This window comes from Chroicocephalus ridibundus, chromosome 1, assembly GCF_963924245.1.
Source record: "Chroicocephalus ridibundus chromosome 1, bChrRid1.1, whole genome shotgun sequence".
NCBI classification, from domain to species: domain Eukaryota; kingdom Metazoa; phylum Chordata; class Aves; order Charadriiformes; family Laridae; genus Chroicocephalus; species Chroicocephalus ridibundus.
In genome coordinates this window covers 25183578-25199839 of record NC_086284.1, presented here as the reverse complement: position 1 = coordinate 25199839, position 16262 = coordinate 25183578, and the positions used below count along the sequence as shown (strand labels likewise).

Genomic DNA, 16262 nt, shown 5'->3' with positions numbered 1-16262 from the left:
TGCAAACATTATTTCCTGACATTCTGAAGATACAGTCTTAGTAGACATATCTGAAACCTGGGCTGTGTTGTGGAGACTTTTGAGCTGTCTTTCAGGGCTGAAGGCACTCTGAAAAATTCAGCACAGTGCCGATCTAAGGCAATTAGCTGTGTGAAGAAGCAGAGTGCTTTAGCTTGGTTGCTCAGTTAGTATGGGCAAATTTATTGTTCAGAGTGTGGAAGTCTGTGTTAGCTGCCAGGCCAGCTGTAGTTGAGGATTTGCAGGTGCTGATGCAAGATCTCAATACCTCAAACTAGGAAAAGGGGCCAGTGAGCCCTCAGTAAAACTAGATTATCACTTTCTGGTTTTGACTGCCATAAAATAGTGCTGCAACTTTTGTACAAAATTATTGTGCTAGAGCACAGCATTATTGTGCTAGAGCACACATGTTTGGGTAGCATGAGGTAAGGTGAGTAACAGTGGGCTATCTGTATCCCTTGGCAATGTTAAATGAATGGCTTGATAGGAAAACTTGGAGTAATACATATGTAACAAAGTGGTGTAACAAGCCTATTTTAGAAAGCTTGTTTGACTTGGCTGGTTTACTGAGAAATTCAACTGGAACAGGATCTCTGGAACAGCTTTGTTGCAATACCTCCACCGTATACAAAGTGGGATCTAAGTTTGTGTTTTGGGAACTCAGGAAAGCTATGGGGAGGTATGTTTAAAAATTGAATTCTTTGCTATGCAGTCATATGTCTAAATTATTATGTGGGTTCATCATGGCTATTCTTATTATTATATATTATAGCTTATTTTTTCAAATACGTTTGCAAGTCTCTCAGTTGTTAAGGTCCACCTTTAGTTTAGCAACACAGGATGTGTTCAATATTTGGTAAACAGATGATTCTTTGAGCATATTTTAATGCTTGCAAAAAATTTTAAGGACTTCAGTAAGACAGACTTCGTGTTTGCTGATACCAACTGAATGTTTGGCTGGATATTGGAAATACTGTTGATTCTTGTTTTGTTTTCAGGATGAAAGTAAAAAAGCTGCCTATGATTCTAGCTCTCCATTTGAAGAGATTTAAATACATGGATCAGCTGCATCGATACACAAAACTCTCTTATAGAGTAGTTTTTCCTTTAGAGCTTCGTTTATTTAACACCTCAGGAGATGCCACCAATCCTGACAGAATGTATGACCTTGTTGCTGTGGTAGTTCATTGTGGAAGGTAATAACTCTGTTTTACACAAAGGATTTTTGCACAAGGTTAACTATGTTTAAAAAGCAAAACAAAACACCTAGTATTACTTAACTCTAATAGCATTTAAAGAAGTCTTAAAATAAAAGTTTCTAAGGAAAAAGAAAGTATTGTGGGGAGATACTACCCATCTTGACAGAACATACGGATTTATTCCCATGATGGTTCATTGTGAAATGTGATAACAGTGTATTTCACATGACAGATCTCTGTATGAACTTAACTACATTTTTAAAAAAAAACCCACAAAACATGTGATATCATATAACTAATACAATTTAAAGATTTTTTTTAAAAAGTTTCTTAGGAAGGAAAGCATTATAGAACAGATCCCTTTATAAAGCATTTCCTTTAGGGTGTTGTGTTTTGTTGGTTTGTTTTGTTGGTTTTTTTAAGGGTTGAGCAACAGAAATACATCTGTATATTATGAGTTTTGTAGAGTACTTTGTTTCAATTGTATTTCATTTTGCTATGCTCAATAAATGTTTTTGTGGCTTCAAGTCTTAAATTTAGGGCTGCTCTACAAACTGCTTATTGAGTAGATAAAAGCACCAAAGTTGCAAATGATGATTTAACATCTAGAGTCATAGAATAATTTACACTGTGAGGTCAATTTCTTAAAGCTCAGAGCAGGCCTAGCTTTGACATTAGATTAGGTTGCACTGGGCTCTATTTCATCAGCAGGAATGCTGATTTCACTGCCTCTTTGGGCAGTTTATTCCAGTTCATCAGTGTTCTCATAATGTTTTTTTTTTTCCCCCCTATATCTGGTCAGAATTTCCCTTGCTGCAGTCTGTGACCACAGCCTCTTGTCCTTTCACTGTGCATTTCTGAGAAGAGTCTGGCTCTGATTTCTTTATAAGTCTTCAGTTTGTGGTAGTGGAAGACAGCAGTTGGATTCCTCATGTAGTCTTCTCTAGGCTGAATAAAGCCAGCTCCCTTGGCCTCTCTTCATCCATCTGGTGCTGTAGCCCTCTGACAAATGTAGTGGCTTGCCACTGGACTTCCTCTGGATTATCAGTCTCTCTGTTATACTGGAAAGGTCGTGTCTGGAATTCCCATGCCCAGTTCTGGGTCCCAGCATGCAGAGTGATGGGGATTATCACTTTGCTACTGGCTCTACTCTTACAGTACAGCCCCACATAGGCTCAGCCCTGTCACCAAAATGATGCACTGCTGGCTAACAGCTCAACTTACTGAACTCCTGGGCCCACCTAGCCAACTGGTTTACAGCTGGTGCTCTTGGATGGAGTTAGTCTGGCACAAGACTTTGCATTCGTACTTGTTAAACTTCTTCCAACTTTTTTAAGTCCCTCCAAATGGCAGACCTCCCCTCTAGTTGCCAATCATTGCCCTTTGTTCCACCCCCATTCCTCCCTAGATAGACCTAGGATTAGAGTAGAGATAAGATGAGTAGATCTCAAGTTGGCCAGGACAGTTTTGGAAAATAAGCCTTTGTGCCATAGTCTTCTGGGACACTCTTGTTCTGGATTTTAAGGAAAATAGAACCTGTCATTTCTAACCATTCTGTCCAATTCTGACCATTTCAGTCTCGCTCATTCAAGTTGCAGTCTTGGAAACTTACCCATTCTCAAAGCCATGGCAGGAGATGAACCCTGTTTTCATTGGGTTGTGTGATTTGGTACGCAGACATGTCCCTCACAGATGGCAACCTTCCCTCCCTGATTGAGAAAAGAAAATTTTATGAGTGCTGTTTCAGAACTGCTTTGACTAGTTGCCCACTTCCAGTTGTAAGGTTCAGCTATTTCAGAAAGTATATTATTTCCTTACTTGAAATCTGATTAGAAATAGGAAACCTTTAAAGTTCATTTTTTTTCTGTTGTAGTTGTGGAGAAATTTCTTGTCTGTCATAAACTGAAGAGCTGTGCATTGTAACAGTTTTAATTTAATTGGGATCCCTTCTCATTGCTGTGAGGATTCTTGAGACTTCTAAACTGTCAGTTCAATTAAGTTTTTGTTTACAGTGGACCAGATAGAAAGATTCCTGAGTGAGACTGTAAATGAACAGCAGCTCTACAGCTTTTTTGTTCTGAAGATCAGAAATAGTTTGGAATCTGTTCTGTCCCTATGAAACGTCAGAATGTTTTCTTGATTTCACTTCTCTGTCTCTTTTTTCTTTTAAATTTCATTTATATTTTCAGTGCCTTTGCTGCTTATTCCTCATTTGAAATTATAATCCTTTTTTTAGCACAATATTAAAAGTAGAGATAAGTAAGACCTCATTATGAAGATGATATAAGTGGAGGGGGGAAAAAAAAGAAACATCCAAACAGAAATTATACTGGTAGACATTTTAATTACGGCTTTTCTACAAGAAAAAAAAACAATTTAATGGAAAATAATTGTACATACATGTGTGTTATTGTCTGTGTTCTTTTCTAATTTTATTTTACAGTGGCCCTAACAGAGGACATTATATTGCAATAGTGAAGAGTCATGATTTTTGGTTGCTTTTTGATGATGATATTGTTGAGGTAAGCTTTGTGTAACCCTGGACTTTTTCCTCATACCAATCAGAGTGCGTGCGCCCCCCTTGTTTGTTTGGGTACTTAAAGCAAAAGGCCTGGTATGCTAACGGCAAGAGGGTTCAACCCCAGTCTAAACGAGCAATAGCTGAGTGCAGAGCTGCGCCTTACAATTTGACTGTACAATACTTTGAATTGTATTTTCACAATTTTCACAATGAAAGAAGCTTCTTTGTTTATGGCCACTGTCTTTCACCTTTGTTTAATAAGGTATTCCTGTGACCAGAAGACATGACAAATAAAGATATAGATAAATCGGTTTTACTGCAATTCTTTTCTGAGGGCAATTTGTTGGAGCAAGCCATTTGTCCATATTTTCTAGGAGCTTATGATTTAATGGAATGCATCAGTGTAGTAGTCTGTTTTACTGAGCATTCTGGATTGTTTCAGACAAAGGTGTATCAAAATAGGAAGCAACTTCAGATTTTTGAGATTTTGCCCTAAAATTTAAGAGTTAATCCCTGAAACAGGAGCCTTTTGCCACTGCTGGTATTCCTGCTAGCATTAGCCATGCTTCCAGGAATTCTTATTATTAAAAAAAAAAGAAAATATTTCTAACTAATTTCTTGGAACAGCAAAATTGCCTTCACTGGTTTTGAATTTGTCATCTTTCTGTTTCATCAGTTACCTTTCATTCTTTATTGAGAGAAAGAGCAGAAACTGCTGGTGTCCCTTTATTATACCATCTCAGATTTTTCGCGTGTTCTGTCATCTTCCTTTCCTTCCCTCTTGTCTATGCTTATGCATGAACAGAAGTATGACTGTGCTTGTCCAAGTCCTTTTCCTGACTTTATTTGAATTAATTAAATCTATAAAATGAATAGTTTACATGTTCATTCCAATACACAAGAACTGCATAATTGAAAAGAAGAAAAATGAGTGAGACAGGTATTGGACTTACATTGTGAATTGACAGGACCAGTTAAGGGTATTGAAGAGTTCTTATCTCCAAGCCACATTAAGGACTTTTCACGCAGGAAATGACAAACATGGAAATAGACAGAGCTGTTAGGAAAGTAAAAGGATTGCCTCTGTGTTTTATCAAGATACACAGAAAATTGAAATGTCTCTACAGGGTCAAAAGTTCACTTTCCTCCAGGGAAAACCGTAGTAGATCTCACATCATTTCACAAACATCAGGGACAATCTCTCCAGTTCCAAAGCAGTAACACCTGCCAGTAATGCCTTTTTTTTTTTTCTCTTAGCCCTTCTAAAGAGGAAGGAAAGAAACTTTCTGTTCTTAAATCTAAAACATCTCATTGACTTTTAGGCCCATGGTTCATCAAGTTGGAATGGCTCACTCCTTCCTGAGGGAGGTTTTATTCCAAGTAATGTGAATGAGATTAAATAAAATCTGCCTAAGTGAAGGAAAATGTATCTTTCTGACTTTTTGGTTTTTGTAGCCTAATTGCCTTTGATTTAAAATGTGGCAAGAGAGCTTGCTTTCATTTTCAATTTATTTTGTAGGTGAAAATGATGACAATGAGAACTGGAAATACTCTTTTCACCTTCTCAACAGAAGTTTTGCGTCTTTCCCCCAAAGTCTTGGTTATAAGAGGCTTTCTAAGCTAACAGGATCACAAGCAAACATTCTGTGTGAAAAACAGAAAAAGTTAGCCTTCGTTCTCTGCCTTCTCCTTATTCTCCTCTGCACTTGATGGGCTTACACTGCTTAGATTTAGAAATGATAGTTTGTACTTAACATTCCTCATATTGACATAGAGTCTCAATGGGATATCCTTGTCTGTAAAATTTTTCTGTGTGAAATTTATGTGAGCAATGCACATAAGATTGCACTCACAGTACGTTCACTTAATATATATAGCCACTGCCCTCTGTGCAGTCGAAGGCAGAACGGAAACCAAAACATAACAAGTTTAAGAATTATTTGGATTTTGTTACTTTATGTAATTATGTGGACGTTATTTTTGTTTGACAATAGTTTTTAGAATGGAACTTAATGTCATGTATATGCAAGATATTCTTACTTTACATTTTTGGGTTTTCACATACAGAAAATTGATGCACAAGCTATTGAAGAATTCTACGGGTTGACATCAGACATCTCAAAGAACTCTGAGTCTGGATACATCCTCTTCTATCAGTCTCGGGACTGAGGGGGAACTGTAGTGAAGAGAAATTTTTATGCCTCACATCTTCTCTATCTTGGAATGGAGCAAGCACTGAAAAACAAGAAAGCAGGGAGCTCCAGGGGCAGTAGCACAGTTTGCACATAACTAAGCAGAGAGTTTGGGATTCTTAAAACCTTTGTATCATTTTGATTTTATTTGCTCAGGTATCGTGCTGACTACACATCTCCACTGCATCCCATAAGCAAAAAGAGAGATACCAGCCACTCTTGCAGGAGCTTTCTGTTAGGTAATACTGTCTCTGTGGTCCTAATTCAAAGCCCATTAAGGTCACTGGAGAACCTTTTGTGGACTTCAGTGGAATTTGAATCAGGTTCTAACTGCACTGCCAGATTGGTGCAATAGGAGCATTAGAAATCTGTATTTTATACAGACTTTGTGTATAAAAGGTTAAGGACTCTTTGTGAACTTAGTTTCCTGTGCTTAAGTTTAAAAGAATGAGGTTGGGAGGATTAACATGTAAGCAAGAAGATATATCTGGGCCCAACACAATTGCCTTCTTGATGGTAGTAGTTCAACTGAAGATATAAACTGGTGTCAGGGAGGCAAGTATGTTTTGCTTCTCTGAAGAAGCTTACGTTATTTATAATGTATGATCGGGAACAATCAGTCAAGATTATGGCTTTTAATCTCCGTATGGGGAAAGATTTGGTTTGTAATAGTTTATTTTTATTTATAAATTATTGTAACTTAGGATCTTGTGTATTGTCCTTTATTCTAACAAGTATTGGAAATTTTATATATTAATTTGAATTAAAACTAATTATGTTTAAATGTTAAGGAAGAGCCAATATAAATTCTAAAAACAATGCCTGCGATATCTCTAAAAAATGAATAACACAGAAGAGAGATTTCCTTCTGGAGGAACTGGTATCTAAGTGAGGTAGTTTATTTAATTAAATTAGAATATCCTTTTTCCATTAATGGGTGAAAAAAAAAGTGATCAATCATAAGAAAGTGACGGTGCAGTGGTGGTATACTGGTCTTTATAGTTCTTTAATAATTTGCTAATGATTCGTACTCCTAAGCAAATTAGAATGATTTGGATCAAAGTAAACCATTTTAAGAATATTATTCCCTCTCCTAAAAATGGATCCACTTCTGTTCCCAATGGCATGGGTGACTATCTCAAAAACCACTCAAGGTCTCAAGTATAAATTACATTTGAGTAATAAGAAGGAATAGGCTTGGGATTTCATGAGACTGAAGATACCACATTCTTTAAAGGTAATAATATTTAAGTCCTGTAGAGTGAAAATTTCTGAAACTAAGCAGTTTATCTTGCGTTAGGTTTATGAAACAATAGCATTAAGAATTAAATCTTGACAAAACACCTGATCTGTAAGAAAGGTGAACTGTTGTGATTTGACATTCTTCCACTTACCAGTACATTGTCTGACAGTAGCTGAATGTAATTTCTGGAAGGTCATGGGATGTGCATTCCAGATAATGGCAATCAGGTCTTAGATGTCCTTGTCACTCCCTCTTCAGCTAGTGATTTTTACATTATTGTAATTTTCTACGGTAATTTTATTGGTACCGTTACAACTTTTAAAAAGAATGTCTCCTGTCTGCTGCTATAACTGACTATTTACTTACCTGTATCTTTTAGCTCAGGAAATGACTTCACCTATTCACTCAGTTGAACAAATCTTTAACAGGGTCACTAAATAAATCGGGCTATTTAGCAACTGTCATGCTGTAACAAATTGCTTTTGTAAAATGCGAAGTTTCTAAGGCCTTGGTTTGGCTAGAATTCTTTTATATAGAAGTTACGTATCATGATTAAACTACCAGCATTGTAAAGTAAATTAAATATTGTGGGAGATGAAGAAAATATGATTGGATTTTTCTTGAAGGATTCAAATAACTTTTAAAACTTTTTTTCAGCTTTCAGTGGGAAAAGGGTTAAGGGGTGAATCAGTTGGATAGTGGTGCATGTTAGAAGGATGAAGTCCTTTGCATACTAAAGGTACAGTATTGTAAAAGAACTGTCACATTATTTTTTGCTAATTGAAAATGTTTGGGTTCTTCTTTCTTTTTTTTCTTTTTTTTTTCCTAGTTAAAAGCTGAGGCTAGTTGTTGAATATTTTATACCCTAACAAAATTTAAAACATATTTGTTGTTTCACTGGTTTTACTCCTGCGATGTATTTTTATAAGATACTGACTTTTATTTTGTATGGTTTTTTTGAGATAGTATTCCAAATTATATATTTCATTTTTCTTTTAGTGCAGCTGAAGTAGTTGTAAGTTCTTAATTAAACTGATATCAGAAACTGCAACTTAAAAAAAAAAGAAAAGAGGCAGGGAAGTACAAAATACAACCGATTGGTATGTAAAACTTTATAGGATTTTTTTTCTCGGCTGTAATACAGTGGGGAGTGTGGGAAAGTTGTCAGTTGTTGTAAATGGTGGAAATTATTTGCTGTGTAACTATGTAAATGTTAATTGGGACTACAGTCCCCTATTTTGTATATTGGAGCAAAAAATTCTATTAAATAAAGTATGTTCTCTAAAGGTAAGTACTGTATCCTTTGTGGAGCCTGAATGGTCAGTCAGCTGCCTTTTGTGCTTTTCAGTCTTTTCAAACCTTAAAAGTATCTGGAATTTCCTGTATTAAGCTAAGTGCTCTGAGTCATGGAGGGAGAAGTGTGTTTAAATACACTGCATTATATATCTTTCTAGATGTGTTGTTTTGAAAATAGTTCAGTAGCAGCCATGTTTTTGGTGGTGTACTTCTCTGGAATGAGTTTTTAAGTTGTTGGTTTCTAAGGCAGAAGAGAAGGAAGTGTTTTGAAATACTGTTCTTTCTTGACTTCCATTTCCTCAAAAAAACCCTGTACCTTGCATACGAGTTAGGGATATGCATCTGAGTTACCTAAGGGATTTCCTTAGGTTACTCCTAATCCTTAGGGATTCTCCCACCTTGTGGGAGGGAGAACAGAAGGAAAGAAAAATAGGAGTGTTAACAGCACTAACGTAAGAGAGAGATTGACCAAAGAACGAGTCCAGCATCAGGAGAAAAAGATGCAGCTGGTTACAATATCCACATATGATTTGGTATTAAGTCGTTCTTCTCTTGGAGTGTACACTGCTGTTTGTAATGAATGTATATACTTACAGTTTTACAAACAGTTCATACCCTGCCATATTTGTAGTTGTGATGCCCACATCCGTGGCCTTTAACTGCATGAAACTAGTGACTGTAGGTGTTCAGGTACACGTATGAACATTTAAATTGAGCTGTGTTTTCCAAAGTTTGTCATAAATCAGATTTCATATCTTTAGGTGACACTGAGATGTTAGCACATTTGATGCCACTTCAGATCTTCTGCCATACCCTTCAACATCTTCATAGGACTGGCAGAGATAACAGAAGATGCACAGAAGATCTGCATCCTTGTGGAGCAGCAGCTTGAAGCTAGACAGGACATCCCAGCTTGTTCCCCATGTTTGTCTCAGTGTTTCCACAAGCACTATTGCATACGCACTATTTGGATCATATTCAGATGAAAGTCTATATTGCTTGGTTACTTTTTTGTGGTGATGTTTGTAAGGTTTGAAACCTGAAGTATCTGAGGCCTCTAGTTATTTTCATAATTCCCTTATTAAAATTAAAGGAACTTTATCTTGTGCTATTTGGTCCAGTCTGTCATCTGTAGGTTTAAGATGATCATGTATAGACTTACTATTAAGCTCTTCCTTGTAACTAAAAGAAATTTTGATATGTGAAATATTCAGTCTTCATTTTCTACAGAAATTTCCAGTTGGCCTTACCAGAAGAATCTTAACTGTGTACGGTTAATGTCATAAACAGATCCTCATAATCTCCCTCATAACGGTTCATTCAGAATTAGTAGTTGTCCCTTACTATAGTATACCTCCACAACATGGATTATAGAAGAACGGGGATGAATTGTCTTATACACAAAGCTTTGTCGTCTTATACACATGAAGAGGTGACATCTTTTTTTCTGTATAACTGCTGACTTTGTTAAATGACAGAATTCAGCTCGGGCTGACAGACTTTTAGACACTTTTAGAAAGTGTTAAAAATGCATCAACAACTGAGGATGCCAAGAAGGGTTGGATGGTGGTTGGTTTGTTTGTTTGGGTTTGTTTTTTTCATTTTGGGGTTTGTTTGGGGTTAGGGGTTTTTTTTAAATTTGTCAAGAGCAGTTATTTGAAACTAGCATGTCATCCCTTTAGATGAATTCATAGGTTAAACCAGCAGTACATGTTTCTCTTCAGTTACCTTTGTCTGTAAGAGGAGAAAACTTCATTTCAGTACATGTTAATAATCTGTGTATTGCAGTATTACATTGCAGATACTTTTGTGACTTTTTTTTATAAAAGCTTAAATAGTCCAGATGCGGTTTGTTTGCTTTCAAAGAGTGACCTGACAGTGTAAGTTGTCCACCCCCTGTTTGTCTGGGTTGATCTTAAGTCTGTACGTCTTAGAAATTCAGTCTTTGTTTTCCCTCTTGGTAATGCAATATGCACATTTATGGTTTCTGTCTTTTAAGGCTTCAGAGTCCTCTAACCTCTCACAGCATAATGCGAGATGTATAATACATTAGTCTCTTTACATGCAAGCCTCTGAGTACTCAATTATTTACTGAAGTTAATATTCTACATAATCTGTATTCGAGGGTTGTTCATTTTGCAGCAGTTTTGCCACTGATTGATTGTTATAAATTAACTATGCAGGCCAACTACCATGCAAACAAACACAGGTATCATCTTTATATACAGAGATCTCTGGAATCTATTGTTTCCAGTATTAACGATAGAATGTGGTGAGGCAGAAATAAACTTTCTTTGGTCTATATTACAACAAAGTCTGCAAAATTGTTTGCCTCTTACCTTATTCTTTTTTTTTAAGTGAGTTAATTTTTAGGCTAAACCTAAGAATCTGCTGTTTTGGTTGATGAATCCCTTTGGGGGAACTCGTGTAAGAATGTGTTGGGTTTATAAGGAGGATTGTTTGCAGACATCACCAGTTTTGAAATTAACTGAGTAATATCTCCCAGTTTCTTCCCAAAAGTACGAATAAACTACATTCTCTCTTTCCCTCTAATGGCTTGTGATTGCTGCCTTCATAAGAGATTGTAAGGGTTCAGAAAAGGGCAAGGTACTTTCTACATAGCTCTTTGTGTAGAACTCATATTGGCAGCATTAGGGAGCTTTAATTACAGAAGGATCATCAGTCGTGTCCTTGATCTGCATTCCGCAGGTTATGTAATCCAGGAGAGAAAACGCACAGCAGGATCTCTCAGAGAATATGGAGAAGTAGCTTTACAATTATTTACTAACATACTAGATAAAAAAGCAACATTTCCTAACAGATGAAATGTTACATTTAATGGAGATTTCTGGTGTTTGGAGAATTTAGGGAGAGCTCAAAACATCCTGCCATTCTAGGGTTTTGTTGCTTATTAAAGAGTCATGCCTTGGTGTCTGTGTGTTTAATTTGCTATTTAAGCCTATATTTGAAATTCCCATCTGTACGCAAATTTGTTAAGTTGATATGATTGTATTAATGAATGCTCCTCCAGAAACAATTTCTGCATATATGGCAGTCAAATGGAATATAATCTTTTAATAGTCTGATCTACAAAGCATTTTCAGCTATTAACTAGGATTCATTTTTGTATTTTCTGTTACTTCTTTTAAATTAGAAAAATATTTTATTAGCATGCTATATTATTAAGTGATTCAGTATCCATGGATGTCTAAAAATCTTACTGCTGTCAAGTATCAGCTGTTCAGAATTTCAATGTCATCACATCCTAATGCAAGTCGATGCTTGAGCTGTGATCGTTACGTTATTTCAACTCTATTTCACTAAATGTTGCTTCATTGTAATGGCTGCTTTAATCAGCTCTCATGAGATGTGCTAATGACATTCAGCTCCAGTTGCAGACTTTCATGCGTGCACATTTATTTGTGTTTCTAGAAGCTGATTATCCTAATGTTATGTCACGTCAGTCTTCTCTCTGCATCTTTCATGTCAAGGAAGGCTGCTGATACGCAGCTACAGGCAGTGTTTGCTAAATTCCTGAGTTGTATTTCAGAGAAGAGATCAATGTTTAAGACTTTTGCACTGAAAATATCGAGCTTTTTGTCTTCTAAGCCTCATGCCTCGCTGGTGAAAGTACTCTTCGGTATCAAAACCACTTTTTTGGAGCCATGAGACCTTGATGTACCCCTTTCTTCTTCTTTTGAAGGGAATTCTGAAAGGCATTCACGATTTCTGCCTCAGATTGTTGCAGAACGAGGAACATACTTGAAAACGGAAACATCTGTTTTATAGGATCACAGAACGTTAGGGGTAGGAAGGGTCCTTCGGAGAGCATGTAATCCAGCCCCCTGCCAAAGCAGGTTCACCTAGAGCAGGTTGTTCAGGAATGTGTCCAGGTGGGTTGAGGTTATTTGAAAGTTTGTGTAGAGTTTGGTGTGGAGGCATGGCCACATTACACAGAGATCTGTCAGAATGAACAGCAGGTTCTGTTAAGAGCCGTTAGGAGCTGGATACCAAGGTGGTATCACTGTGTTTGCTAATCCCAATGTATTCCAGCAGGACCCAAATTTTGCTAATATCTTCATCCGTGATATTTGCAGAGCAGCCACCAAGAACCTTCAGTGAATATTTAGAGGAAAACTGCATTCAGCAGGAATGTACATGTTAAGCATATGCAAGGCTCCAAGATTGGCCACTGCTCCTTTTCATTCCCCTTTTTGGGACAAAAGGGAGACCATTTTGAAGATAGAATTTTTATAGGTATAGGCTCTGTATTCACTCACCTTTTTTTGTGATAAAATTCTGGTAACTCTTTCTGAATTGCAGAGTATTAGGAGGAGGGACTACAGGTTGAGATCGGGAAGTATGTTCCACACATATATCACACTAATTAGCCTCTTTTTATATATATATATTACATTTAGAAAAAATCATAATTCACCAGAGGAGAATTACGGAATCACGGAATCTTCAGAGTTGGAAGGGACCTCTAGAGATCATCTAGTCCAACTCCCCTGCTAGAGCAGGATTGCCTAGAGCACATCCCTCAGGGCTGCATCCAGGAGGGTCGTGAAAATCTCCAGAGAAGGGGACCCCACAACCTCCCTGGGCAGCCTGTTCCAGTGCTCTGTCACCCTCACCGTAAAGAAGTTTTTCTGTGTATTTGAACGGAACTTCCTATGTTCTAGCTTGTGCCCATTGCCCCTTGTCCTGTCGCTGGGAACCACTGAAAAGAGCCTGGCTCCGTCCTCCTTAAACCCACCCTTTGTATACTTGTAAACATTAATAAGGTCTCCCCTCAGCCTTCTCTTCTCCAGGCTAAAGAGTCCCAGCTCTCTCAGCCTTTCCTCATAAGGCAGGTGCTCCAGTCCCATAATCATCTTGGTTGCCCTATGCTGGACTCTCTCCAGTAGTTCCCTGTCTCTCTTGAACTGGGGAGCCCAAAACTGGATGCAGTACTCCAGTTGTGGCCTCACCAGTGCAGAGTAGAGGGGGAGAATGACCTCCCTCGACCTACTGGCCACAGTCTTCCCTAGGCAGCCCAGGATGCATAAGACAAAAGTGACTATAGTTCCTAAACTGTCTTTTGTCTTTCTTCATTGTGGGATTGTGTGCAAGATAATATTTATTTGGGGGGGAGAGTTTAAAAAAGAACTCAAGACTTTTACAAAAAAATACAATGCATGATAATTTTGTGCTTCAGGGAGTAATAGTAATTGTTAAATATTATAAAGCTAAAGCAGTGCTTTGGGCTAAATTTGGTAACTTTTAAAAATAAAACTAGCATACTGAAAGCTTATTAATAAGGCTTAGAGTGAGATGAAAAAAAACCAAACCCAGAGCCTTGAAGTCTTCTAAAAACAATGACCATCCTACCAGACTGGAAGGTAGAAAAAAAAAAAAAAGGGAAAAAAAAAAAAAAAAAAGAAGGGAAAAGCTGTTAGTGCAGGCTGATAGGAGCAGTCTGTATTATACAGATTATCAGCCTGCACTATGTGCCTACATGTCCAAAAAATGGCATCTCCTGGTGTTTATGCTGCATGTCAGATATATCTACATACATCAGAAGACATGCATTCAATGGAAGACTCCCATAATGAATGTACCTGTGATAATAGTTTACACTATGTGAATATTTGTAACTGGACAAATACCAGCTTCAGTTTTGGAAATTGTCTGACAAGGAATAACTTAAAAACACAGCTGCCATGAGTCCCCAAAAATGAGAAATCTCGGGTTTATGGGGACACTGGGTATCATTCCCTGGAGTCCTGAATAGTCCAGTCCCACTTCAGTATTTCCCTTTGAGAAAGTGTGTGTTTTTCAAAAAGCTGCCACAAATCTTCCCAGGAGGACCCCGGCGTGCCTGCAGCTTACTCTGCTGTAGTCTAGCATTGCAGGCTCTCTTGAATTTGGCACCGTGCCCCCAACGTGAAGAGCGCATTAAAAACTCTAAAACATTCCTTGCAAAATTAGTGGTAAGACTGGACAGAGGGCCACCCAAGCTGGTTGCCTGCTCTTCCTCTTGTGTGCAACAGGTACAGCAGCTTCTAGGACTTATGCATATCCTTGGTGGTTTTTATATTCGAGTCTTCCTTGTTCTAACTGGCTCTGGTGGTTTCTAACTGAGGGGCATTTAGCATCTGCTCATGAAGATTATTTCATTAAGCCGTGATCTGACTCCAATTTCCGTCGCTGGCAGGGCACGGATAGAAAGCACTTCCTGATGTTTCGTGGCTATTTACGTAAGTACTAAGAGCAGCACTACATTTTCCCTTCAGTTCCTTCAAGGGCTAGATAAGACTGTAGGGGTCAGCATGCAGAAAGATTACAAAAATCCAATTAATCATTAGATTTAATAGGAGTTATGTATTTTAAATACCTTTGTCAATAAGGACCAAAGATACTATAGTGCAAAATCCATAGCAATTCCTGCAGAAGCAAGCAGTGCTGAAAGTTTGTGGTCTTGAATATCTGAGACAACAAACCTTCCAGGTGCTCCGTAAGAGCATATGGACCCTCAAGAAGCAACAGCTCTCAGAGCATTGCCTTGGAGATGCTGATTCCATGCAAATGACTTAATTTTTCTGGTGAAATTAAAAGTAACGAAGTGTTTTTCCCATTCTGTAAGCAAGGTCTACATAGATGTTGAGGCTGGAGATATTCTTCATTGAAAATTAGTTTGATGTTTTGTGATTAATAATTTACTGAAATACTTCTCATAAATGATTGTTGGGTGAATTAAAGTTCTAAGTCTCCTTATATCAATGCTTGTTTCCTGTTGCTGTTTTTTTTTTTAATTATAATAAGGAAGATGCGGAGATTAGAAGTCAGCTGTCACATTAACATTCCATTTATTTGGCAGATTGGTCTGCTGTGGATGTCTAGATAATTGTATGTAAATTGCTGCCTCTTGCTAATGGCCAACTTCAAGATTTTTCTCCACAAATCTATCAGTTCTTGAATGTTTCTCCTAAGCGTGAGGAGGAATTAAAAAACATTTTGACATACTCATGCAAACGTACGCTGAATGTAGACATGCAAATGCTTAAACTCTGCAGTATCTAAATATGGATGTTTTCAAACTGCTACTTTTATAGTGGAAAACAGGGTATGTATTTAAAAACAAAAACTTATGAAATGCAAGTGCCTGAAGTTAATCGTCTCAATATGATTTAAAATTCTACTTGTCTTCTGAATATTTTGTCTGTGTTAACAGTAGAAGTCCCCTAAAATGAAAAGGAGCTACACAATCTCAGTGTCTTTGGAAAGGCCGCTTTGATATAAATGCCTAATACAGACTTGGGAGCCTAACTTTTTACATAGAGTTGACAATTTTGGCCTGATTTATTAATAGAAGTTTTCAGTAGCTTCACATAAGGTAAAGAATCCATCTCATGGATGGTGGTGAAAAGCTACAGTTCCACCTAATTTAAAAAAAATTTTTGCTTTGTTAAATCCTAGTTTTGTAAAATCACTGGAGCTAGGTGATAGCTCCAGTGATATATAGGTATAGTGAATAGGTCAAAGCACTAGGACTGTTCTAAATGTGGCATAATAGCAGAGCATATTCAAACCTATGTGAGCACCGATTTGTGTTTATGGATGATTAATGCTATTCATACAAAAATACATCAACGGCAAAAGCTTTCGCAGCTAAGTGTGGGAGAGAAGCTCTGTCTTCTTAGTCTTTTGAAAACAGTCTTTGCTCATAACTTTGCTGTGCTCAGTTAATTGCACAAATCTTTCACCAGAGTTTAATCTAGTCTCCTTCAGACACCATTGCAGAAAGATTC

General features: G+C 37.4%; 1 protein-coding gene across 2 annotated transcripts in view; it reads left to right on the top strand.

The window, feature by feature from the left end:
• Positions 1-11526, top strand: part of USP12 (ubiquitin specific peptidase 12) — a 43557-nt gene extending 32031 nt beyond the window's left edge. The window contains exons 7-9 of one of the 2 annotated variants that reach the window (XM_063331703.1): positions 1017-1214; positions 3661-3739; positions 5806-11526. In XM_063331703.1, coding sequence (XP_063187773.1) covers positions 1017-1214; positions 3661-3739; positions 5806-5907 — 379 coding nt within the window. In that variant the 3' untranslated portion in view covers positions 5908-11526. The remainder of the gene's footprint in view (positions 1-1016; positions 1215-3660; positions 3740-5805) is intronic. The other variant, XM_063331712.1, reaches the window with a different exon arrangement.
• The last annotated feature ends 4736 nt before the right edge of the window (positions 11527-16262 follow it).